The sequence below is a fragment of the Madurella fahalii genome, assembly GCF_045866475.1.
Source record: "Madurella fahalii IFM 68171 DNA, scaffold_3, whole genome shotgun sequence".
Classification (NCBI taxonomy): domain Eukaryota; kingdom Fungi; phylum Ascomycota; class Sordariomycetes; order Sordariales; genus Madurella; species Madurella fahalii.
The window spans coordinates 3,089,155-3,114,340 of NW_027263973.1; the positions used below are offsets into that span (position 1 = coordinate 3,089,155).

General features: G+C 55.7%; 9 protein-coding genes across 9 annotated transcripts; 7 read left to right on the forward strand and 2 right to left on the reverse strand.

Annotated features, from left to right (window-relative positions):
* Positions 1–623: 623 nt before the first annotated feature.
* MFIFM68171_06378 (Ubiquitin fusion degradation protein) lies at positions 624–2,751 on the forward strand (the record flags this gene model as incomplete). Its single annotated transcript, XM_071061798.1, has 6 exons — positions 624–928; positions 995–2,021; positions 2,391–2,429; positions 2,482–2,574; positions 2,636–2,642; positions 2,711–2,751. The coding sequence occupies 6 exons, from the start codon at positions 624–626 to the stop codon at positions 2,749–2,751; spliced, it is 1,512 nt and encodes a 503-aa protein (XP_070917899.1).
* Positions 2,752–3,798: 1,047 nt separating this feature from the next.
* MFIFM68171_06379 (Peptidase A4 family-domain-containing protein) lies at positions 3,799–5,129 on the reverse strand (the record flags this gene model as incomplete). Its single annotated transcript, XM_071061799.1, has 5 exons — positions 3,799–4,078; positions 4,375–4,435; positions 4,505–4,563; positions 4,626–4,651; positions 4,707–5,129. The coding sequence occupies 5 exons, from the start codon at positions 5,127–5,129 to the stop codon at positions 3,799–3,801; spliced, it is 849 nt and encodes a 282-aa protein (XP_070917900.1).
* Positions 5,130–7,653: 2,524 nt separating this feature from the next.
* On the reverse strand, positions 7,654–9,426 carry MFIFM68171_06380 (uncharacterized protein; the record flags this gene model as incomplete). Its single annotated transcript, XM_071061800.1, has 2 exons — positions 7,654–9,049; positions 9,149–9,426. The coding sequence occupies 2 exons, from the start codon at positions 9,424–9,426 to the stop codon at positions 7,654–7,656; spliced, it is 1,674 nt and encodes a 557-aa protein (XP_070917901.1).
* Positions 9,427–10,355: 929 nt separating this feature from the next.
* MFIFM68171_06381 (uncharacterized protein) lies at positions 10,356–11,504 on the forward strand (the record flags this gene model as incomplete). Its single annotated transcript, XM_071061801.1, has 2 exons — positions 10,356–10,616; positions 10,689–11,504. The coding sequence occupies 2 exons, from the start codon at positions 10,356–10,358 to the stop codon at positions 11,502–11,504; spliced, it is 1,077 nt and encodes a 358-aa protein (XP_070917902.1).
* Positions 11,505–13,675: 2,171 nt separating this feature from the next.
* MFIFM68171_06382 (uncharacterized protein) lies at positions 13,676–14,141 on the forward strand (the record flags this gene model as incomplete). The annotated part of the gene is made up of 2 exons (XM_071061802.1): positions 13,676–13,899; positions 13,967–14,141. The coding sequence occupies 2 exons, from the start codon at positions 13,676–13,678 to the stop codon at positions 14,139–14,141; spliced, it is 399 nt and encodes a 132-aa protein (XP_070917903.1).
* Positions 14,142–14,532: 391 nt separating this feature from the next.
* MFIFM68171_06383 (uncharacterized protein) lies at positions 14,533–15,045 on the forward strand (the record flags this gene model as incomplete). Its single annotated transcript, XM_071061803.1, has 2 exons — positions 14,533–14,542; positions 14,633–15,045. 2 exons carry the CDS (start codon positions 14,533–14,535, stop codon positions 15,043–15,045), a joined length of 423 nt encoding a protein of 140 aa, XP_070917904.1.
* Positions 15,046–15,227: 182 nt separating this feature from the next.
* ARP6 (Actin-related protein 6) lies at positions 15,228–16,628 on the forward strand (the record flags this gene model as incomplete). Its single annotated transcript, XM_071061804.1, has 2 exons — positions 15,228–15,663; positions 15,727–16,628. The coding sequence occupies 2 exons, from the start codon at positions 15,228–15,230 to the stop codon at positions 16,626–16,628; spliced, it is 1,338 nt and encodes a 445-aa protein (XP_070917905.1).
* Positions 16,629–17,558: 930 nt separating this feature from the next.
* MFIFM68171_06385 (uncharacterized protein) lies at positions 17,559–19,925 on the forward strand (the record flags this gene model as incomplete). The annotated part of the gene is made up of 3 exons (XM_071061805.1): positions 17,559–18,751; positions 18,808–19,510; positions 19,575–19,925. 3 exons carry the CDS (start codon positions 17,559–17,561, stop codon positions 19,923–19,925), a joined length of 2,247 nt encoding a protein of 748 aa, XP_070917906.1.
* Positions 19,926–22,531: 2,606 nt separating this feature from the next.
* Positions 22,532–24,687, forward strand: HGT1_1 (high affinity glucose transporter; the record flags this gene model as incomplete). Its single annotated transcript, XM_071061806.1, has 6 exons — positions 22,532–22,580; positions 22,768–23,170; positions 23,249–23,617; positions 23,690–23,904; positions 23,972–24,465; positions 24,562–24,687. The coding sequence occupies 6 exons, from the start codon at positions 22,532–22,534 to the stop codon at positions 24,685–24,687; spliced, it is 1,656 nt and encodes a 551-aa protein (XP_070917907.1).
* Between the last annotated feature and the right edge of the window lie 499 nt (positions 24,688–25,186).

Genomic DNA, 25,186 nt, shown 5'->3' on the forward strand with positions numbered 1-25,186 from the left:
GCGACTCGCCACACAAGCCCCGCGGAGCAATGCAGAAGCGCCGTCAAGACGGGGTCCAAAGAAGCTCTTCTCGGGGTCAAGGCTCTCCCAGCGCTAAGGCCGGCTAAACAAGCATGTAACCCCTTTGACACAGGCGCACTAGCACTTCACGGAATTGTCGATTAACATCGCGGATCTCGCTCGCGGGGTGAGATGACAGCTGTCTACACTTAGACAGGAAGCCTTGCCAACCAAGACCTCGGATGCAATCTCTCCCCTGATTTTGATATCTCGCGATCATCGTTGCCCATACCTGTTAGGGGTTCCCAGCACCATGGGTGTTTTACGCCCGGGCCCGAACCCCGGCTGGTTGATCGACTCGCCCTGTCTCATCGGCCCACATCCCGTCCCTAACACCGCCCTTGACGGTCTCGGTGTTTGTGAGCCGCACTTCCGGTCTTGGTACGACCGGGCCATCCCCCCAGTCTCAATATATTTATTGGCCCAAAGCGCCCGCGACCGAACCCCTCCAACACCACAGCTTTTGTTCTTGCCATCCTCGCGGTCAAGGTGTCCAGCGTGGGGTACTGCATCCCGGCGACCCTATCCAAGGTGACCTTGACGACCATCACCACCAGCCTACGATGACCCAGGCCTGCGAGGCTCGCACTAGTCTGCCAGCAGAGATTCAACGCAACACCCTGCTCAACCTCCTCGCGAACTCGCTAGTGCTGTCCCACACAGCACCCTACCTTTCGTGTTACGATGTCCTGAACCTCGCGGCCGCGTCGCGGGCCTTCCGCTATCTGGTCTACCACACACCTCAAGTTTTCCGCCGATTGGAACTTAGCCGTATCAAGTCGGCCCAGTTCGATGTCGCCGTTGGTATCGATCGTGGCGGGGAGACGTGGCGTAACGTCCAGGTGGACGAGAATTTGACCGAAGACGAGTAGGTCCTCGCCTGTCGGCTCCATTCTGCCAGCGTCTCCACTGACTCGCTGTGTCCCCCAAATAGCTTCTACTCGGGTCCTCTGCGAGGTGTCTTCTCCAGCCTCCGGCGTCTCGATATCCTGAAGGATGTGCAGGTCCTCTCGCTCGATGGCCTGTCGGTCACGGCTGACCTGGTTCACGAAATCCTGACCGACCCTTCCTTCTCCGTCCGCATCCTATCCATTCGCGGCGTCAAGAATCTAAACGAGCGCCGGCTTCGGGGCGCTTTGAAGTACGCATGCCGGGAATCCAGGCCGGCGGGCACTCCGCGAATCAAGGGTTTGTACATTTTTGGACCGAGGGATTCGGCGCCCGAGCCTATGTCCGCGCGCGGAAGCCGGAGTCCGTCGCCGACCAGCCCCAAGGCGGTGGCTGCGGCATGGAATAACCGGAGCCAGAAGGCCCTAACGGCTGCCCTTGATGAAGAACCGGAAGCATGGTACACTCGCCGTGGTCAGCAGCGCGTGCCCCTGCGCATCAACCCCGAGTGGGCATCCACTCTAGTCGCATGTGCCGGAATTATTGCCTTTGACTCGGTGCTGTGCACCGGCCCGAGGCATTTCAACTCGCGTGCGTGGGGGACTATCAATATCGAGGCCCTGAACGCCGCGGGCTCCCCAGCGTCGGCGAACGTGCCACAGTTCAATGTTGCAACTCATAGTTTGGGCGGGTGCGCCTCGTGTGGCTTGGCGCCCGAGGGCTGGACGGTCTGGGGCGAAGAAGCATTTGCATCCCAGCGTGATTCGGACGGGAGAAGGACTAGCGACAGTTGCAACACTGATATTGGCAGGTTTCCATTGCTTGCCCCCCCGCCGATGCACTCAGCGAACCTTCGAGTTGCTATGTGTCCGACCGGCCAGCCTGTGAGGACGATCCCCTTCGCGTCGAGAGGAAAACAACAGCCAGCACGCTTCATTCCACGCTGTTTTGACTGCATCCGAGACCGGTACTGCGCAGGATGCCACCGATGGTGGTGCGAGTCATGCTATATCGGACCCTTCGCATCGTCCCCGGGGGGCCAGGCAGGATGGCAAACAGGGGCGGCCGACCTAGTAAGCAATCCCCCTCCCGACACCAATGCGGCGGGCGTGAACGACAGTCGAGGTGCGATGTACAAAGTGCGAAACGGAACTTGTGTGGGCGGGAAGTGCTTGCTCCGGTAATCTTGAGCGGCATTGCTTGCTATGAGGGAGCAGGGTGTTCAGAAGCCGCCGGCTCTGCCAAACAGCATCTGGGGCCGAGTTTTGACACCACGCCGAGCGGGCCGCGAGACGTGCCTGTCCCCCGTCTGGCGGAAGCTGTTCAAAAGGTCCATGTCCCTCGGGGCTTCCGCTCCGCTGCAAAGCAGCTGTCCTCAATTGTCGCTGAGAGAAAACAGTTGGCGCTTCCGCCTGAGGCATGTGCTGACGGAGTCTTGATAGGCCCATGTATCCAAGAGCTGCTGGGAGTGCGGCATGAACGTAAGCTGGCCTGGGCGAAGGGTATTGGAAAGCCGGCACTAACTGCCAGCAGTGCAAGGAATGCATCGACTGCACTCAGCGCATGTGCCAGAGATGCGGAGGCGGATACTGCCTAATACACAACGAAGGCTCCGATCTCATTGCGGTACGTCGCCCGTGTGCTTGGTTCCATACAGATAATAGCTAACATGGGGCATGTATGTTAGTGCGACTGTAAGGCCGCCTGCCCACCCGCGTCTCCGCGACGGCTGGCTCCGTTACTAACATGCATAACTATACAGGGTGCGTCGGACGGACCCGGCACATGCGAGACCTCTACTGAGCGATGCGGGCGCATCGGCCTGGTCTATGGCCAACATCCCGCATTTGTCGTTCCTCAGAACCTCCCCACTCCCCGGGCAGCCCTCTCCGCTCACATATTTGACGCTTAGCTATGTGGCATTGTAATCTCTCGAGACTGGCAACTGTTCCTCCCGGATCCGGTCAATCTTGTTGGCATATAGTCCCCTTTCCAGTCTTGGATTTGCTCACCAGCACCGCAGTTCCATTGCGTCATGTACTTAGCAGCGAGCGTTTCCATCAGCCGAAACTAGCGAGCGTTACTGACGGCTGACGATTTAATGATACCCTTTTGGCTCGAATGTTGGCGGCTCAGCCTAGGCCTGGCTTCTTCTATGGATACTTCGCTAGGTGATCCGTTATATACTTATGTTATTATTCCTGTTTACTGTGGACAGTAATAGCGAGAACGGTTCTCCCATTTGAGCCACTTTGGAATTGGCTGGCGTTGGCAACATTGGATGTCAGTGCTGGCGCTGGCCAACGCGTAGGCTAACTAAAATAAGTAGTCTCGTGAAATTGGTCGTCTATCTTGATCCAGCGCTGGAAAACCTATACAACATCACGGTACGCAGTAGTCTCAACGACGGCTTGTATGAAACTGAAACACCAATATGCACAATAATGTGCCATCTGTATACGCTAATAGTAGTCCGAACTAGTATAGCAAAGAGAGAGACGCAGTGACAATTCAAATATCAATACAGCCCAAGCCAACAGCCATGATTACCTATGCAGCCTCGATCCCCAGATTGAAGAAGACTCGGACAAGAAACGCGGCGCAATGAAAACCCTATCCAAACCCAATCATATAACCGATCACACCTGACTACCAATGCCACAAGTCCCTCAAGCAGGCGCTACATAATTCACCCACGGAGGTACTTATATAATATATAATGACCAAACCCAAAAGTCAACCCAACCCAATAACGATGAGACCAATCAATCAAACTCCCTAGGAAGACAACAAACGAACGAACGAACGAACGAACCAAGAAAGAAAGAGAGAAAAAAAAAGGGAGGACACCTAAAGCGACCAAGAAACCAAATGGGTATTATTCACCTCCCCGCTCGCGCAGAGGTCGGGGATCTGGAACTGGCTGGCGCCCAGCACGCCGAGGTTGGAGCCGTCGGTGCGCGTGGCGGAGGCGTCCTCGAACCAGACGTCCGAGAAGGAGGGGAAGCCCGCCAGGGAGCCGCCGTAGTAGGGGCGCTCGACGACCCAGTCGGCGTCGACGCGGGCGAGGGTGGGGCCGTCGACCACGCTGATTGTGTACGTGTGCATTTTGGACAGGTTGGTGATTGTTCTGTTTTTGTGTATAGAGAACGAAGTTCGGGGGTTGCGGTTAGTTTCCTTCTTCCTGTTCCGCTTCCAATTTTGGGGAGGGTAAGGTTTATTTGGGGGGGATGGATCAAGAGGGGATGATAGGGGCGGAGGAGGTCCAGGTGTAGATGGAAATAGAGGGGAAAAAAAAAAAAAAAAAAAAAAAGGGTAAAAATGAAAGGAGGTGAAGAGAGGTAGGTGAAGATGGGCCGGAGATTGTAAGTGAAGAGTAGAATAAACAGGGCCGGGGAGGGGGGCCGTAAAAGGGAATGGACTTACACCATCCCAGCAGTGTTAGAGGTTGTGTTGATGGTTACTTCAAACCAGTCGTATGCTTCGACTATTGTCGCGAACGGGCATAAGTTAGTTAGCCCACTCTGATGGTAGGTTCGATCGTGTGACACTTTACCTGGCATGGATGCAATCATAAAAGCAGCTTCCGGAACCCACTGCCACCAGGCCTCATTTCTGTCAGGGGTTAGCCAGAGCTCGCCGAGTTGATGTCCAGGGAGGTGGGAGGGGAGACGGACTTGGATATGCCAGTGGAGTTGTCGATCTACACGAGAGAGTCGTCAGTTTCTGGGCAACATACGGCTACTCTCAGTACTTACCTTACAAAGCGTCCCAGATTGAAGCAGCGCGTTTGTGTAAGTTTCTCCGTCAATGCCCACCCAGGCAGCGACACCCTGCGGATAGGTCGTCACGCCGGCACGTTTACTGCATTGTGGATGCTGAAAGTAGCCATGGATATTTTTGATCTGCTTAGTCGAGGGCGTGTAGTTGACGGAACCGCACCAGTTGGCACTATCGACCAGGGCGTTCGACCTGCGAGTCTTCGTCCTTTGATGACCCGGGGGTGGCGAGCCCCCGCCACGGCTAGGCCGGCTGCGGCCGAATTCAAACGGTACCAGCTTGATCTCGGACTTGGGTATCGCTACGCCGTTGCGTGTGGCTTCTACCGTGAAGGTGAGCTCGGCTAGGGCGCTGCGGGCCAAAAGGGCCGAGCCGAGCAGTGCCGCGTGGATCCACCGCATACTGAGTTTGTTGAGTGGTATCAGGGGGTTGTGTAATATATGACGGGTAGTATGATATTGAGTGCCCAGGAAGCTTAATATATTAACGAGAGCGGCAGGAAAGGGGGGAACTGCGATGTTGAGAAGCGGAAGCTACGTTGGAACAAGGTCCATGATCGGACGACGTTGAGCTTATCTACTTTGTTTCCGATGCCACAGAGCTGCCTCCTACTTCATCTCGGCGAGAGCCCCCCGGGGAGTGACCTAGTGTCTGAGGGCCTGGCGGTGCAAGACCAATTCGCTTAGGACCAGAGTGTGCCGACAACTACCGGTGAGGTCGCCGCCTGAACCGGGAATGAGCTGAGGCCGGCAGGGGATGATGTCGATATTCCAAGCCAACCTTTCCGTATCGAGATGTATTGTCCTGGACATCTGGCCGAGAAGGGGGAAGTGGTGCCGCGTCCCCCCACCCACATGGCTGGCGAGGCGGTTCTTGTATGACCGGACCTGAAGTCGATGTGTGCCGGAGGCGCAGGCTGATCACCAACTGACTGTTGGCAAGCAGGATGTGATGGTGGTGGTGGTGGTGTGGTCAGAAGAGATGACGGCGGAGCGGCCGCAGTCCGCAGCACGGGCACTGCCATGACGTTCTATTCGTATCCGGAATGAGTAACTTGATATTCCTTGCCCGCGACCCCCGTGTCCCACACCTCTCTCTTCCCTCCCCCGATGGATGTTTCCCAGTTCCTGCATTAGGCAGCAGGATTGCAGTCATCAGGACCCCGAGCGGACGGATCCAATATTCTCCTATTCCTTCGTCCTTCCTCGCTTGGTACGACGCGGGTAGGTATTCTTGGAATCTTGGGATATGGCCGGGGGGGGGGAGGAGGGTAGTGTAGCATGCCAAGATCCGAGCTGTGCCACAACGATCTGTCAGCCGGACAATCTGATGCGGTCCTCGATGGGACTATGACACATGGGAACATGGAGGGCACGACGAGAAGTGCCGATGCGGCAAGTAAACCGCAGTGGGCGGGCTGTCCGCCTGCCGTCCGAGTCTGAGCGAGCGGAAAGCGAGTCGAGGTCTGAGGGCGCCCAGGTCCGACTGCCAAGCTTGCCGGAAGCGACACTACACTACGCTACTACTAGGAGGAGGAGGAGTTGTGTGATACGGCGTCGGCAGTGGAGTAGAGGATAGTAGAGTAGCGCTACTTTTTTATCGGATACTACGCTGGCGCGTGGGGTGCGACCGGGGCGGGTGACGTGACAGTGGCCGCGTCGCGAAATAATCCCAGCTTCGTCCCGCACACTATTGGCAGCCTGCGTCGTGATGCCGAGTCTCGGTGGTGCGGGGTCGCTTTTCTGGAGGCTTGCGGGACGGTGTTCGATGCAGACGGGCCATGTTCTTTTGCAGGTGGAGATCCAAGGAACCTGCGAACTGGTGGGAGCAGGGGAAACAGTTGGAACCAAGTGCCTGTGATGCAGGGCGCCTGCGGTCAGCCCGTTGGCGAAGGATCTGCCTCGCCGGTGGGTTGCAGCGGGTGCATCGCACCGCAGGCGCATCTTGGGTTCTTAGTGTGCTCGTGTGTCCCTCAGCTGCAAGCTGCAAGGCCCAAAATGCGACTTCCCAATTTCAGCTAGGCTGGAGGGTGGCCAATCGTCACCTTCCGCCCCCAGCCGCCAGCGGAATTTAGTCCGGAAGAGAAGGATGCCGAAGGGACCGAACGTGTACCACCGCGTGGTCATCATCGCCTAGGGTAAAGGGTAGGTAGTATTCCTACTACCGCGCCCTTAGTAGCACCTACCGTAGCTAGATTCTTGTACGAGGCGTCAGCCACAACGCGAGCACCCCCCCCCCCCTTCCCCCTGATGTATGTAATAGGGGCTGGTCAATTATCTTAGTCAATCCATTATCAATAGGCACTAACCGTTGACGGTGCAGCCGTCCCACGCATGTGACGACGCCGTTGTGGACCAAGCAGCTGAGAACGTGCACAAGCCAGAGATAGTTGCCAATAAAATTTCCCGTTTCTGCTTGCTGCAGTATCGTTTCTTTCCCGAAGCATCCTCCAGCCGCTTCCGACCCAGCGCAAATTAGGTTTTCGGCTGAGGTAGCAAGGCAGATCCGGACAGGCCATCGCCCCAGCAGCCTAGCAGGCGCTTTGGTGGCCGCCAGATCCTGAGTCCCGACGTTGCGAGGATTCACAGCTTCGTAGATCTTCCTCATGTGGGACTAGTGCCATGCCAAGATGTGATGCAGTGAAAGAACACGTACAGTATACCAGCATCTCCATTATGTATGGCGCAAGTTATGAATTCAGCCTTCGCTTGTTGGATACCTTACCCTATCCGACGGCCCTGGAACTTATTACTTTACCGTAGCATTAGCACTTACCTACAGTGTACAGTACATGCATGTCGCAACCACCCAACCTTGACGCCAAGGCCTGTCAATCAGCCGCAATCGATTCCCAGGAGAGACGCATGCATGTCTCGCTAGACCGGCTTGTTCAAGTGTGGCCCGGGTAGGAGCAACGGCTAGCCCTCAAACATTGGTACTACTCTTCTCGGCCCCGAGCACCTTCAGCTCTGACTCTTGCGGCAGCCGCTCATGCCCGCCGTTAAGGCCTGACTCCTTGGCCTCAGCATCCCGATTCCCATACCGGCCAATCTTGTACCACGGCAGTTTGAACAGCCTGTCCATGCTCTCCAAACCCCAACCGGCCGTCTCGGGCACCGTAAGCCACACCCACCCCCCACCCAGCGCCGTCATAATGGCAAAAAACCAAAACGTCCCATGGGGCGAGATGCCCCCCTCGCTCGTAGGGAGCAGTAGGTTCGGCACCGCCCTCGCGTTGCCATACTGGTTCGCAAAATGGAACGTCATAGCTAGGGAGGTACAGAATGCACGGATCCGCAGCGGGAAGAGCTCCGCCGTGAGCAGGTACTGCATGCTGTTCCACCCGAGCGCCCAGCCGAAGCCCGAGAGGTAGATCATAGCAACCGCGCCCTTGGACGCGGCCAGCTGGGACGGCGACAGCCTGTACTTTTCCTTACTTCCGAGCTGGGGGACGGCCGTGAGGAAGCTGGCGACGTAGACCATGGACACGGTCTGAAAGGTAATGCCCAGCAGGAGGGACCGCTTGCGGCCGATGACGTCCACCAGGAACAGGGCGCAAATTATGGCAGCGACTAGCTTGACGATGCCGAATACTGCCGTGACCAGGAGTGCTGTGTTGGTGTCGGCTATGCCTAAGAGGCTGAATAGGTCCGGCGCGTAGAGCGTGATGGAGCCGGCACCAGACCATTGGGAGAAAATCTGTGCGCCAACAGCGAGGAAAACGCGGTAGAGGTTGCTGCTGTTGGTGAAGGCCTCTTTGAGGATTCCGAGCCAGCCAGAGCCTCTCGTCGCTTCCTGTTCGTCGAAGAAGGTGACTGCGACCCTGTGGATCTCGTCGGCGACATAAGGATGGTTTGCGGGCAGGTTGCGCAGACGAGACATGGTCTCACATGCTTTGTAATCCTGGCCTTTCATGATGAGATATCGCGGCGACTCGTATTGGAAGAACGTGAGCAAGAATATTAGGCCTGCGAACATGAGGTGAAGGCTGGTTGGCACTAGCCAGCGAGCGGCCGTGGTGTCGTCCATGTTGACCTCGCAGCCGTAGTTGGTGAAGAAAGCCAGGACAATGCCGAGGTACACAAACCCGGTGAAGGCGCAGGTGCAGAGACCTCTAATGCTCGCTGGCGCGATCTCGGCAATGTAAACAGGCCCGACAACTGGCGTCTGACCAACTCCGAGGCCTGCGATGAATCTCCCCGCGTAGATCGCTCCCAGGTTGCCCTTGGACGCCATGAATATTGCGATTCCAACCATCCACAGAATGCAAAGTTGCCGTGTGGCCCAGATTCGCCCGATCCTATCGCAGACGAGAAAGGCACTGCAACCCTATTAGCTGAATTCTAGGCTCTGCAAGCCTCCTTCAAGACGCCGATACGCTACGCAGTAAAGAATTGAACAAGGACTGCTAGCGACTTACATTAGGGAGCCACCCACGCACCCGATCTGCACCATGGCCGAGACATTGGCCTTGATGTTTGCCTGCTCGACCGTCGTGTAAGAGCTGTAGTTGATGCCATTCTGAAAGTGCTTGCTCTTGAAGGCGCCGGTGATCAGGCCCTCGTCAACACCGCGAGCGGCGCCCAGGAGGCTGAACGATACGACAGCGAACCATAGTCTCCAGTTGAAGACGCCCTTGGGCTCGCCCAAATTCTTCAGCCGGAAGATGTTGACGGGTTTCTTGACGCCGCCGGCCATTTTATTGGAAGTTGCGTTTGCGGCCTCTTCTGGATATCCAAGTGTGGTCGGCCGAAAAAGCCGGCATCGGTGCCAGGCGATTTGACCTCCGGACGGCCCTCGGACCTCTTATCCCAAGACGCCGGGTTACTTGACCAGGCAGTTGCGAACACTATGCATGCACCCCGCGTGCAACTTGCTCATGTGGTGTAACAAGCCGCGGAGATCTAGATGTTGATTGGGAAGGTGATCCCAAGCAATGAGATGTTGGATCGACAACCGAAGCGAATCATAGCGCTTAACCCGGACCACGACCGTAGCTTGAACCCGGAAAGAGTTATCAAATAGCGGGGAGCAAGCCCCTTGAGCGCACTGCGTGACATCCATTAAACCACGAGACTAGATGACCGGATTTTAATTTTAATTTTGACTAGGGTTCACATGCCACTCTACGTTACTACTTGTTCCTCAAAGCGCATGTTCCCCGCGACCGTTCGATGCCGGCAGATGCAGTAGGGCACCTGTACCAGCCCACATCAATGCCCGCGCTGATTGGGCTGGCAATAGATACCTTACTTTAACAATGACGACTGTTGAATCAAAAATAAAAAAGCATACAAATGCGAGCGGTGATATTTAGAGCTTCGCCCGAGACTCTTACAAGACTGTCACTAATTAATATGTGAGGATGAAAGCGAAGGCGTCCCACATTCAGAGGGCTTTGAATTGCTCTGGCAATGTTTGAGCTTTGAATTGATTGTCCGTGGTTGAAAGAAGCTTTCGCCAAGGCAAAAAGCGCGGGGGAATCTCCTCCCCGCCAGAGGGGGGAGGGGGAGATTTCCTGCATCCGACTATGCCGAACCCAACGTTTTGATCATGACAGCGACCTCCCCATGTCTCCAGTGCGTTTCCCGTCATTCTGTGTATGCAACTTCGACAACTGATTCAAGATGACTCCCGCTGAGAGTGCATGCCCTATTCGCGTCAGGCATCAAGACGCCGAGGCCTTCGTTGTCTCGCTGCTGGAGGCATCCGGAGTGCCCAAAAAGAATGCCGAGATTGTTGCCCGCGGGTTGGTGCAGGCAGATCTTCGCGGAGTCGAAAGCCATGGCATCAATCGGATCTCATCCTATCTCGCACGCATCCGCAATGAGGTTCTGGACCCAAAGGCAGAGCCCACGGTTACGCAGGTGACGCCTGTGGTTGCACAGGTGAGTGACCCTACCAGCGTCTTTGCTAGTCCATACCAGTTTTGCTTACTATTATTTTCTTTGCCGGCTTAGGTCGATGGCAAGAACGGCTTCGGCTTTTGCGCCGCTCACCTCGCCATGGAAACAGCCATCTCCATGGCCCAGACCTTTGGCATCGGCATGGTAAGCGTCAAGCATAGCAACCACTTTGGCATGTCGGCTTGGATCGTCCGTCAAGCCATTGAAGCGGGAATGATGAGCCTGGTTTTTACGAACTCATCCCCGGCTCTGCCTGTCTGGGGCGGCAAGTCCCAGCTGATGGGTGTCTCGCCCATCGCCTGCGGTGCACCCGGCGGCGACAAGTCGATCCCTTTTATCCTGGATATGGCGCCCTCGGTGGCGGCCCGCGGCAAGATATACAAGGCACTACGACGCGGTGAGAAGATCCCCAGTACTTGGGCTTTGGACGAGCATGGAAAGCCGACCGACGATCCTGAGAAAGCTCTTCGAGGGGTCATGCTTCCATTGGGGGGCCCGAAGGGCTCCGCACTGGCTATCATGATGGATGTCTTCTCCGGCGTCTTGTCGGGCTCTGCTTTTGCCGGGGGCGTAACCGGCCCATATGACATGTGCCATCCGGGAGATGTCGGTCACTTCATCGTTGCACTCAAGCCGGACCTATTCCTGAGTCTGGACGAGTTCAAACAACGCATGGACGTTCTCTACCAGCGAGTGGTAGAGTCAGATAGGATGGAGGGGGTGGAGAGGATATACTACCCTGGAGAGATTGAGCAGTTGACTGAGGAGCGGAGGCTCAAGGACGGCATCCCTTTCGTTCAAGCTGAGATTGACGTACTTAATATTGAAGCCCAGAGACTTGGCGTCCCCAAGATCCAGACTATCAACTAGGTCACCTAGCGCAGTGTACAGAACGACATCGATGCAAACGTGTCTTCCGGGCCTCATAACACCTGACATGTGGTAGGAATGCGGAAAAGTGCACAATAGTGACAAGTGACGATATAAACTATTATGACTCTCTAGATTTTCCAGCGACCCCCAAACTACGCCCGCCCAAGCAAACGGAAACAAGTCAACGACGACATTAACCACGCCTCCACCCGGTACTCCCAGCAATTAGGTGCCTACGCACACAGCCGCCCAGATCATTCGCCTATACAATTAAAGTTACTGCTGCGTATTAACTGCGTATTTTGAAAGTCGACGATGTGTAGGTTCACCAGGAAACGGTTTGCCTGCAGTCACCTGCAACCGCTTGAAGAAGCCACAAAGATCCCTTACTCCTGCATCTTGGTGGGGTACGAAGGCAAGATCGGACCTTGCGAAGCTACTCCAGAGACAGCTGAGCAAATACCCGATCCTCTCATTTGTGTCGATTGCTTCATGGATGAGGTCATTGACTGGACTGGGAACCAGAAGAAGTCTACCGCAGCCGTTTCTCCTTCGGCCACAGTTGCTCTTCCTATTAGAAGTCAGTTGGAGCCTGTTTCAACTAGTAGATTCGCTCCCGCAGGTCATTCTCTGCCTAATGGAAACCAGGTGGAGGAGAGCTCTATTTCGGTCACGCTTTCCCCTGGCCCTACGGGTCAGGTGGTTTTACCGATACTTCGGCCACAACGCCCTCAAATTAGTACTACAGAGCAAACACCGAATCAAGAGGGCTTCGCCAATCAGGGGGTTGACAGGCCGGAAAGGGGTCGCAAACCTGACACTGTAGGCCGGAGCTGAGCGGGAAATGTTTGGCGTCTTGGCTTCCCATCGCCGTGGACTCTTAGACTTGTTAAGGAACTGCGTTGAATTTTCTTATTTTCTCTATTGAGACGTCTGATACCTGGCAGAATATCAACTGGCTTTTATGCAGCTGAATTGAGACATGGAGGGGCACTGCAATAATTGCTCTCCATTTCCGTAATATACCTTACTGGAAGACAGCTGAGGGCTCCCTTTCGTGAAAGATGCGTTTAAGAGTTGTCGTTGCAAGAGGCTTCAATTTGATAGGCAAATGAGTATAATTAAATACATAACAACCCCCTCAACCAACTTGACGTCCGTGTGTGTGCATGAATCATACGAGGTGACTCTGACGTTGGTTCACATCATCGCCGCACACAACCTACTTGGAGAGAGCGCGGGTCCCCAGCGGCGGCGGTCCCTATATGATACCGCTCGCCTTCCCGTTGCCCACAAATCAAACAATGTGCTGACCGCTAATCTTGACACTATTAGCATCGTAGTAATCAACAGTATAATGATTGCGTTTGTCGCTTCGGTTGGTAATTATGTCAATCATTCCAAGAATCTTGCTTCAGCACTTTGTTTGGGACGGGGGGTCCGTCAACTGGCACCACTGTAGCTGTTGCGGCTCCGGCAGGCGCTGAGTTGAGCACTATGTTGACGACTCAGATTCTTTCGTTTGGATTATTTGCATACATGGAGAAAGGGTTGAAAGGCGCTTGCATTGTGGGTTTCGGCAAAGAGAGCTTGAGAACAGCTCTGGGATCAAGACGAATATGGCTTGTATGGCTTGGTGATTTTCCGGGGCGTGTTTGGCAAGATCGGAGCTCCTACGGTTATGGCAGATTTACACATCCTTAACATTCCGTACTGACTATGGAACTGAACTGAGCCAAATTCGGGGCACCTTGCGATCCAAATCGGCGGTCTTATTTTCCCATTATCTACTGTCGGTGGTACCGAGACGCATCCACTGGCGCTGCTATGAATGGCAACCCAAGTGACATCTAAATGTCGTTTGGCCACATTGTGACTGGAATTGGTTGCCGGCGGGCGGTCAGTTTCCGGCCAATTAAAATTGTTAAGCGGCCCTGAATAGAACAATGAGTGCGCCGGGCACAATTTCCCCGTGTTCCCGTATCAGTCTCAACGGAGCCTTGCTTCCTCATCAAAGACACATGTACGGCCGCCTCTTGGTTTGACAATCTTCGGCAGTGCTGGTACAGTCTCTGAAATCCCCGGCCATCCAACCGCGATCCCGTACGTCCTTCCAGACAGTCCACCGTGCAACTCGTGAACGCCGACTTTCCATCGTATCCATCGCCATGACGGGCAAGTCCACCCCTCCCACTCCGCCATCAAGGGCACCAAATGATGACGAGCAGCGGTTCGAATTTATTTCCTCGCCCTGCGAGTGGGTAGAGGACTATCGCCCAGGTGGTTACCATCCGGTCCATCTTGACGATACGTTAAACAATGGCCAATACAAAGTCATCCGGAAACTCGGCGACGGCGCCTACTCAACGGTTTGGCTGGCTCGTGACCAGATGTAGGCCATCTCCCATGCCACCTATCCCAACTGCGCCTCCGGATCGTGGTTGCTCACTTTGCCCAAGCAACAAAAGATATATTGCCCTGAAGATTCTCGTCTCAGAAATCTCGGCATCGACAGTCGAGTTGCGAATATTCGCCACATCGCTCAAGTTGCGCCAGCCGAAGGGTCGCGTCACATCACTCAGCTACTGGGCGAGTTCGACCATCACGGTCCGAATGGCATCCACAAGTGCCTAGTATTCGAGCCCATGGGCCCAACTGTGAACGCTATGGTTGAGGAGCTGCCCCAATTCAAGCCTCTCAGGCGGGGGATGCAGGTCCGCTATCCTCCTCGGGTGGCCAAGCGCATCCTAAAGCAATCCCTACAGGCTCTGGAATTTCTCCATGAGCATCGCATCGCTCATGGAGATTTTCATCCGGGGAACATGCTTTTCACTCTTAGCGATATCGACTCGAAACCCGAGGACGTGCTCCGGCAAGAGGAAGATGTGGGGTCCGGATCAATCTCGCCCCTAGTACGGAGGTTAGACGGAGAATGCGACAAATGGGCCCCGTGGTATCTCTGTGTTGCTCGGTCGCTGGCGCCCTTTACCAACTACGGCGGAGATTGCAGATTAAACTGTCCGATATGGGTGGTGGTTAGTAAACCTTTATCTCACCCTGCTTCTTGGTCCTTGTCCGTTTTGACGGACATCTTTCCCTGATACATACTTACGGGCCGTTCACAGCATATTTCTTCACCGAACCGCCAGCAAAGCCCATCACACCGCTCGGCCTTCGGGCTCCCGAGTTGATACTTACTGGGGCTGTCGGAAAAGCTCCCGACATCTGGAGCTGGGGTTGCCTTGTCTTTGAACTCATCACCGGGCAGCCTCTCTTCTGCATACCGGGGTCTGAATTTGAAGATGACGACCATCTCCTCTCGCTTACTGAACGACTCGGGCCCCTCCCGGATGAGCTCTTTGAGCAGTGGAAAACGTCGTCACGGTATTTTACCCCCGAGAGGAAGTTGTTCAATTCCCAGCTCGGTGGAGCCATAGAAGGCGAAGAGCCGCTTGTTTTGAAGCCGCTGTCGATAGAGGCAGCGTTCGATCTTGCAAGTCCTGATATTGATGAGGATAAGGTCTTAGAGGTAGTGTGAGGATACAAGCGGGATGTTGCGATGCATGGCTGCGGCTAACTAAGCAATCACACCAGGACCTCGAAATATCCTGGATTGGTAAAAAGCGGGGCTGGCTTGGTGTTGGAATGTCCAGTAATCAGCTGCGGGTGCTTTTCCCGTTGACAACCCCACCCATCCTTTCCACAGCCCACTTCCGTGCAATGGCAGGAAGCCGAAAATCTCGATCCGCGGGCCCGCCGCCGCCATCAACCACACTCGTACTCGATAATGGGGCCGACACTATCAAGGCTGGCTTTGTGACAGTTGGGGGGGTCGACGACCCTCGTATTATCCCGAACTGCTTCGCGCGGGATCGCCACAAGAAGACGTACGTCGGCTCGGAGCTGGAAAAGTGCAGGGATTTTGGCGAAATCGTGTTCCGCCGGCCGGTCGAGAAGGGGTTCATTGTGAATTGGGAGGCACAAAAGGAAATTTGGGACCGCGAGTTCTTCGACGATAAGGCATCGCAAAAATGCGACCCTTCCGAGACCCGACTGGTGCTCGCCGAGCAACCAAACTCGCTACCAGCTCTGCAAACGCACTGCGACCAGATGGTATTTGAGGAGTTTGGATTTGCCAGTTACTACCGGGGCATCGGTGCGGCCTTTTCTCTTCCACTTTCTGTAGCATCGCTTTGCTGACCCTCTCTGCTTCAAACAGGTCCCGCGTTCAACGCATACCAGGACATCCAAGCCATCTTCCACACGCCGAGGGCACCCGACACGATCGTTGAGGCGCCGTCCGAAGTAATACTCCTCATCGACTCCGGCTACTCGCACACTACGGTCACACCCATCCTACAAGGCCGACCACTGCACCAAGCCATCCGGAGGCTTGACGTTGGCGGGAAGCTCATGACCAACTACCTTACCCGTCTGCTCTCTGTTCGCCACTTCGACATGCGCAACGAAACATACATTGTCAACGAGATGAAAGAAGCCGTCTGCTATGTCTCGTTGGACTTCAAGGGCGACCTCGAGAAGACATGGAAGGGCACGCGCGGCGAGCGACGGGAGGACTATTTGAGTGGTGCCGGAATAGCAAAGGATTATGTGCTGCCTGACTCCCACACCCGGTTCCATGGAATTGTACGGGAATACGAACCTGGCGCCGCATCCCGCGCCCGCAAGGCTTCTGTGTCCACTGAAGATGTGCTGACCCTGCGCAACGAGCGCTTCACGGTCCCCGAATTGTTGTTCAACCCGTCAGATATCGGTATGCGGCAACCTGGCTTGGCTGATTTGGTCATGCAGTCGCTCTCGGTGCTCCCGGTCGGCTTGTGGCCAGGACTACTGGCAAACATTGTTGTCGTGGGTGGGAACGCCAAGTTGGAAAATTTTATTCAGCGACTGCAGGTAGAATTGCTGGAGAGGGTACCCGACGAGTGCGTGGTGCGGGTGGCACGGCCGGTGGATCCGATAACCAGCACATGGCTGGGGGCCGCCAACTTTGCCATGCACGAGCATGTCGAACAGCTGGCTGTGACTAAGCAGGAATACGACGAGCACGGTGCTGGATGGGTGGCTCGCAAGTTTGCCGCCGGGCTCGGTGTTGGCTCTTAAGAGCGAGCCTGAAAGGAGCCAGCAGGGAGGGCCACTTCCGATACAGCCTAGGGATTAAGAGGCACCGCCATTTCTCCTCGGATTCGACATTGCCGAGAAGCATACGAATTTTGATCGTGGTGTGTACCGGTTTGCACCTGGTTTTGGCGCGCTCCAGCTGATAGTGCAGCCAGATCTGACGCTAATGTCCCCATTGCAGTCTTGACGGTTTGGCGGGATCTCTCGGTGTACGAAAGCACCGGTATGGTTGATAAGCTGCCCAGCGCAAATTGGTGACGCGAGATGCGGCCAGCGCTAGAGGCGGGTACGGTAGGAGACACTCAAGTGTGCGTAAAAACCTACTCAAATCTAGCCATTTCCAATGCAGTACACGGTCCATGCCGTCACATATCCGGTGAACCCAGAGCAAGGGTGGCGACGAAGCAGGGGCTTAACTTGGACGATCGCTAAGCTAATATAGAGACAATGGGAAGAGAGTAAATATTCTCGATGTAACAGGGATGTGATTTACGAGATTCTCTGATCGCTGTAAACAAACTGGATGGACAGTAACCCGTAACCTTCATCCAGTTGTGAAGCGGAAAAGAAACGGGTGTCAGTTTGATCTATTTGACGTCCGCAACAGGGCGCGGTTGAATTTCGCGTCCAAACGCCTCCACTGGGTTCCCGCAGCCACAAACTTGTGGCCGCGTTTCTGTCTGGGGCGGGACCGACGAGTGAGCTTCCTTCGATCAAGTGCGCTAGTACAAATGAGGCATAGCACTACCCGCTTCTAAGCGACTTCCCGCTTTCCTCGCGCCTCCCCCACCGAATTCGAACCCAACAACCCGAAAATTATCGCCGCGTTCAGTGACGGCATTTTTCCCAGTCACTAACGGTTCCAGAATAACTCAGATCGCAGAGACACACTCGGCAGCAGGAGGGGCGACAATGTCTTACGATTCGCGGTATCCGCCTCCAAGAGGCAATTACCATCCACCGCCACGTGATTATCGCAATGACCGTGATCGAGATCGTGACGCGAGAAACCGGAACGGCCCCAGAGACATGTACCGGCCGTCGTCGTACTCTGATCGCGACGATTATCGCTCAGGGTATGGCTCGGGCGCAACCTATCCAGGGCCACCTGGTGTTGACAATTACCGGCCGCCACAGGGCGACTTCACCTTCCGTGTTGACAAACCTGCAGGCGTCCAAGAGGCCGATACCTATCGTCCTCAGAACGACCGGAATGATCGTAACCATCGTCACGAGCCACCTTCCCCACATCAAGATTCGCGCTCTGCGAAGAGACACCGCGGACCGCACGACCGCGCCCCAAGAAATGGCAACAATGCCCGGGCCGCTCGAGACGGCAGGTTCAACAAGGGCTACGGCGGTCGGCCGTGGCGTCCCTTCATTGCCGCCGAGCGTGAACTACTGAAGACCGACCATGCTGCCGGCTCAGAGCTTGCCTTCTTTGACACAGAAGGCGGCGTGACGTACCGTCCTCTCGACGAGCTGTCGGATAGCGACGAGGCCGAGATGGATATCTCGGGGGATGAGGCCGAGGGATCGACGGAGCCTTCGAACAAGCGTGCACGGCTGTCTGTTGAGCAATCTGCCTCCGATAACAGCATACCCAAGTGGTCCAACCCGGACCCGTACACCGCCCTGCCGCCAGAAACGGCGGCACAGGCGAAAAAGAAGGACGTTGTGCAGCTAATCCGTAAGGCTCGCGTTCAGGCAAAGGAAGTCAGAACTTCTCTCCCTTCCGAAGCTGCAGACTTCATTTCTCTCGACGTTGACGACAGCGATGCCTCGGACCAAGCCGATGATCGGGAACCTCCGCCAGCAAAAGAGGCCACTCTCCCCCCAAAGCCACTTGTGATAGTGCCACCGAGCGGCCCTGCTCCGCCTAAGCCGGTACGCGAGCTATGGCCGGATCCGACGCCTGCAGCCTTGGGAACCCGGAAGCGGACTCATGATGATGAGATCAAGATGCCACATACAAAGCTCAAGAAGGCTTCCAAGGCACCGGTCGGAGGTGGCATCGTCAGCGAGTGGCGCCCTGATCCCAATCAGTCGCCCACCCCGTGGATGACGGAGGCGGACCACTCCCAGTCTGCTAACATGGCTGTTTGGTTAGCATGTCCATGCTGCCCCGGTCCGACTTCCTGCTAACCAAGTTGTCCATTAGGCTGCACAAGGAGATCGTTGACTTCTACGAGTACATCAGGCCGCGTGATTTCGAGCAGCGGCTACGCAGCGAGCTGGTTCAGGAACTGAAGGATTTCTGTCGGCAAGTATTCAGAGATGCCGAGGTTTACCCCTTTGGTTCTTTCCCCTCCGGCCTCTATCTGCCTACAGCCGATATGGACATGGTGTTCATGTCCGACAGGTACGCAGCAGGCGGCGCTGCCAAATATGCCACCAAGACATCGCTTCACCGGTTTAGGGCCCAATTGGTTAACCACAAGATGGCCTGGGAAAATGAGATTGAGCTCATCCTTCATGCCAAAGTGCCGCTCGTCAAGTTTATCGAACACCGGACAGGTCTCAAAGTTGATGTCTCGTTCGAGAACAGCACAGGCTTGACGGCCATTGACACGTTCAAGGCTTGGAAAGAGCAATACCCTGGCATGCCTGCACTAGTGACGCTGATCAAGCACTTCCTCCTGATGCGCGGCCTGAATGAGCCTGTCAACGGCGGTATCGGTGGTTTCTCGGTCATTTGTCTGGTGGTGAGTATGCTGCAGATGATGCCCGAAGTGCAGAGCGGGAACCTGGATACCAGACACCATCTCGGTCAGCTCCTTCTGCATTTTCTCGACCTCTACGGCAATAAGTTCAACTACCAGACCATTGCTATCAGCTTGAACCCGCCCCGATGGATTCCAAAGGTCAGTCATCCAACGCTTGTCCGACTCGTCATGCATGCTGATTTAGGTTCGTTGGATGCTTTAGCATCAAGTGACAGACTTCGCTTACAAGGACCACAACCGCCTTTCCATCATTGACCCAAACAACCCGGCCAACGACATTGCCGGTGGATCTAGCAACACGGCCACAGTGCTCTCTCTCTTTGCCCAAGCTCATCAGGATCTCACTGAGCGGATGGCGCGGTTAGCGCAAGATCCGAACAGGCGTGGCCAGAGTATCCTCGAGGTCATCATGGGGGGGAACTACTCGAGTTTTCAAAAGCAGCGCGATTATCTTGAGCTTCTGTCCAGACAGGGCGGTGGGCGCCTCACGAAGCAGCCGGCATCTCAGAGGACACCTCATGGTAGAGACCGTCCGCCTCGGAAGAGGAAATGAGGGTCTACCATCCGGAAGCCCTCGGCTACGGAATTTAACGACGTGTATGGGCATCGGGAAACGACTCACGGAACGTCGGCGGCGTTTTTTTGGAGGGGCAGCGTGAAGAAGCGCAAGCAACCTCCGTGATTAGACGGCTCTACCCCGGGACGGTAGCCCGGCGTTGAGGAGGCGGGTGCATCGCGATACCCCATATATTTCTGGTTATTGTCTTGCATTCTTTTTTTCTCCCTTCCGGTCCAGCATCAACAGTATCATGCTGGAATGATGATGGCAGCACGAACGCATTTCGAATCGTCGCTGCTCCGAACATACTTCCGGATGTGTAGTATAGAGCGATGGTGGTCAACCCGACACTCTTATGTCGAAGTTGCTGCTGTCCGCGGCCAAGCATTTTCTCCGAGTGTCTAATGCCTTTTGAGGATGTTCATTCCATAGGCCAAGTTGGCTGCTCAAATTCGAACAATCTTCACTTGTCATTCTTTTTTCTGGGTCGTGACTGACCGCGACAGGTTCCTCCGGGCTCGCCGATTCGGTGGGAGCTCCCAACTAACACTCGACAGATCTCGGTGGCTACGCATGCTCCTCAACCAAGGATGGCACAGCACTTGGGTCTTGCAAGATCAGGAGTGTATCGCCAATCGACGCAGACTTGCGAATGCGTGTCGGCATTGAGCATGGGTAGCAACCCCCCCCCCCCCCTCTCTCTCTCTCTTTACACCCTTTTCTCACTGCGTGCTGCGCTTTACGTGTGGCTGCGGAGAGGAGAGCGAGGTTGCTGGAAGAGGTGAAGAGTATCTTCAAGAGGTAGCGAGCATATGGAGCCGCTTTGTGGCTAACGGTCACGGCCGCAGATGCATGGCAGCAACACGTGAGACGGTCTCTGTCGGCATAGACCCAACACCGCGGTCGGGCTGCCTCGGGCTATTGTTAACCTGAGCTTACGGGGGCCCTTGTGCGGGCGAAAGTTCCCCTCCAGGGTAGCGGACCCATGGAGGGAGCGGCTTGGCGCCGGCGATGGTCGCTGGGCCTAACTGGGGCCGCGAACCTGGGGACGGGAATGAGCTTAGCATGCCCTGCAGTGGCCTTGGCCGGCGTAAAGTGCGGGGCAGCCGAACCTTCGATTCATGGCAACCCCTCGCACCAAAGTCGACGATCACTGGTCCTTGACGGCGTTGCTTCGGCCGCACTTGGCGGCATCTGCATCTCGCGGGGCACTACGATTTGTTGCCGGGATCCAACCCCCAGCCCTCGTTGCATCCTGCTCGGCAGCACTCCCCTTCGAGTCCATATCTTAGCACGTCGCGGTTCTCTTTTTTACCCTTCCTCGCGGCTCGACTGTATACTGTGTACACACACTCTTGCGCCAAGCCATACGATGCGAGCGGGTGTGCAGAAACAGCCGATAGCTCACGTTTGAGCGCCTATGCAGGCTATTACACGTACTTTAAAGGGCCCGCGGTGGTGCACCCGTTAAACGCCGCTCCGGAGGAGGTCCTATTGCCTCGTCCGAGTCCCCCCTTTAGCGTCATGTAGTGTGTCCCGAGCTCACTTGGTTCCACCTGCTCCCGGTCGTGCAGCATTTTCCCGAGCCCCGAGGGCCTTGCTTTGCACTGGGCCAGGACCCGACCTCACTGTCTCACAATAGAGCTTCTTCAGAAGACAGCGCAGTTCTTCGAAAATGACGCGCATATACCTCCCGTATCCGGCTTCGGCTCCGTGGCTATCACTCTCCACGAACCGGAAACGCCAGGCTAACAACCCGAGAAAAACGCCACCGATCTGGCGCCTTCCGGGGGGTTGGACTTGGCGTTCAACGGGTGGCATTTTTTAAGGTTGCCAAGAGGGAGGGCGTTGCAGCAGCGCCGGTAACGGGCTGGGGGGGAGGGGATGCCTCGCACCGCGAAATATCCCGTCTTCCTTGACGAACGCTGACGGGCAGCGTCTTTGCCTTTCTACCATCCCGGACCGTTGTTGGACAAGGAATTGAGACCTTCCCTGGCAGCAGGTCTGCCGACTCCACGAACCCCCTACCTCATCTTGACAAACATGGCAGGTCCAGAGGGCTTGTCATGTATACTCGGCGTTACGTTTGTTACGTTGCTTCCCGCCAGACGAAACCAGGGTGTGGTTGGTCCAACCGATGGCCCGGAACCCTGCTTGCTAACCCTCCAGTCTGCCAACAGGATTCCCAATGGGCATGCCCCGTCCCTCCTGCTGCTGCCCATGCATCCCTCTAGCTGGGTAGTGTGACCGCCGGCCGATGGCCGTGCAACCCTACAATGCTTAGTTCGGGCAATGATGGCCCATCAATCCCTGCCCCGTCCGCCATGCTACCTGGGCAGCTCTGTGCATGGAGCTCTGGGCTGAGAGCTGCTGGAGGGGTCATGCAGGCTCTCTGGGCCTTCATATAAACTTCTGCTGCACCCCGCCGCCGTCTCCCTTGCTCTTTGCACAATGTCTTGGACTCTCCGTGTCTCTCATCTAGCTTCTAGAAACTGTCAACGTGACCCTGTCTTGCCGCGGGCAGCATTGTCGGCCCCTGGCATCCATTCTCACCTTGGCTGTCTGGAAATCAGAGAGAGTAGTGCATCCCATCGCCCGCCATGTACCAAGCAAGTAATGTTTACTTTATCTGCTCGTTCGCCGCCATAGGTAAGTCAAACTTTGGCCCCCGCCCCTCTGGACATCTCTCTCATGGATTTATGTTTCTGCCGTTCTATCACTCGCCGCCGTGAACTTTCGCCTAATTCAACCTCCAACCTCCAATCCCCGCCTCACATCACAGTTCACCCTCTCCTGTCAGAATCAGCTGTTAACCATGCATGTCCCCAAAACTTAGGCGGCGGCCTCTTCGGCTTCGACATCTCGTCCATGTCGGGCGTGCTCGGCACGGCCGCCTACAAGCGGTACTTTGGCAACCCCGTGTCGTACGCGCAGGGGGGCATCACGGCGTCCATGCCGGCGGGGAGCCTGGTGGGCTCGCTGGTCTCGTCCTTCATCGCCGACCGGTACTCGCGCAAGGTGGCCCTGCAGTTCTCGTGCGTCCTCTGGATCATCGGCAGCATCCTCATGGCCGCCGCCCAGAACATCCCCATGCTGTGCATCGGCCGCGTGATCTGCGGCCTCTGTGTGGGTATCGCCTCGTCCGTCGTGCCCATCTACCAGAGCGAGATCGCCCCCAAGGAGATCCGCGGGCGCGTGGTCAGCTTGCAACAGTGGGCCATCACGTGGGGGATTTTGATGTGAGTTTTGTTTTTCATTTTCATTTTCATTTTCATTTTTTTTTCTTCCTTTGTTTTTTTGTTGCTGACCTATCCAAGTCAATACTTTATCCAGTTTGGTGCTGCTTCAGGGGTGGGCGGAGGCCCCGACGACCCGAACCAGCCTACCGCGGCGTTCCGCATCCCGTGGGGTGTGCAAATGGTTCCGGCTTGGATTCTGCTGATCGGACTGTTCTTCTTCCCCTATTCCCCGAGATGGCTCGCGTCCAAGGACAGATGGGAGGAGGCCCTCCAGGTGCTGGCCAACCTCCACGGAAAGGGCGATGTGAACCACCCCAAGGTGCTTGCCCAGTACCAGGAGATTGAGGAGGCGCTGCGGTTTGAACGGGAGCAGGCCATCTCGTCGTTCAAAGCGCTTGTTGCGCCGAGGATGTTCAAGCGCGTGCTGCTGGGGATGAGTATTCAAATGTGAGTAGCTTGGCCACCCAAGTGGAGAGAGTCCCATGGAAGGGAATTTGTGCTGATCTGAATCGTCAACAGGTGGTCCCAACTCTGCGGCATGAACATCATGATGTACTACATTGTCTACATCATGGAGGGCGCCCAGATCGCTTCCCCGCTTGCCACCGCGTCGATCCAGTACGTGATCAATGTCGCCTTGACGCTCCCCGCCATCATCTACCTCGACAAATGGGGCCGACGCCCATCCTTGATCCTCGGGTCATTCGGCATGGCAACATGGCTGTTTATTTCAGGTATGCTCAAAAGCAACCACACACGGTCACGTCGATTTGGAATTAATCTGACATACCTTTGTTCCAGGCGCCCTCCAACAGTACTACGGCCAGCCGAACACGGACGAAACCCGCACCGTCAACAACAGCGACATCACCTGGCTCGTGTACCAAAACCGCCCTGTGTCCTCGGCCATCGTCTCCTGCTCCTACCTCTTCGTCGCCACCTTCGCCACAACCTGGGGTCCCGTCTCCTGGACGTACCCGGCCGAGATCTTCCCGAGCAGGATCCGCGCCAAGGCCGTCTCCCTGTCCACCTCGGCCAACTGGTTCTGGAACATGGTCCTGGCGTTTGCCGTCCCGCCTTTGCTCTGGAACATCTCCTACAACATGTACTACATCTTCGGCGCGTTCAACGCCGCCGCGTTGGTGCACATGACCTTGCTGGCGCCAGAGACCAAAGGGTACACGCTGGAGGAGATGGACGAGGTGTTTGATTCGGGCAGGCCGGCGTGGAAGAGGTACAAGAAGAGGAGCCGGCTGGAGGATATTGAGCGGGAGATCGCAGCGGGGAATTTGAAGGTATGGTTTTTTTTTTTTTTTTTTTTTTTTTTTCTCCTTTCTTCTCGTTTGCTTTGCTTAAGTGTGGGCTGTCGAATACTGACTTGGGCCGTCTAGGTCGCTGTTCCTTTGGGCGGGGTCGGAACGAAGGCCACGGCTGGAGAGGATAAACCCGCCGCAGCCGTCGAGACCGAGGTGAAGACGGACCCATCGCAGTCGGGGCCTTCGGGCGTGGCAGCTTAGAGCTTCCTTGAAGCCGGTTAGTTAAGGTCGTGTGGTTTGCGTTCCGCGGTTTACCCTATCGCGTTGCCGAGCCGGGGCAAGAATGTTCATCGCAGCCTGTTTCACAGTCGTGATCTCTCCTAGGCGGATAGTCTGAAGGACTAGAGATACCAGTTTCCAGAATTTATTCGTTTTTGTTCCTTTTATGCAGGCACCCTGGGATCTATGCTCGGTGGAAGAGGACAACGTCAGACCAAAGGCCGCGGTAGACTACCGCTTGAGGAGCACAGACCCTCGGATGGGCTCTTAACATGGCATCACTTTCAAATTCCGTGTCGCCAGACAGATACCGTAGGTGGCTCTCGCATTCTGGCTTGGCAGGTGTGTTTACTTGTCTTCATAAGAGAGACGTGTGAGACATGTACCGTATGACTTCTAACTCGCGAAAACAGTAACTCATATACATATACGCCCGCTGTAATTGATTACGTCTGGACCAAGAAAATAGTACAAGAACTTG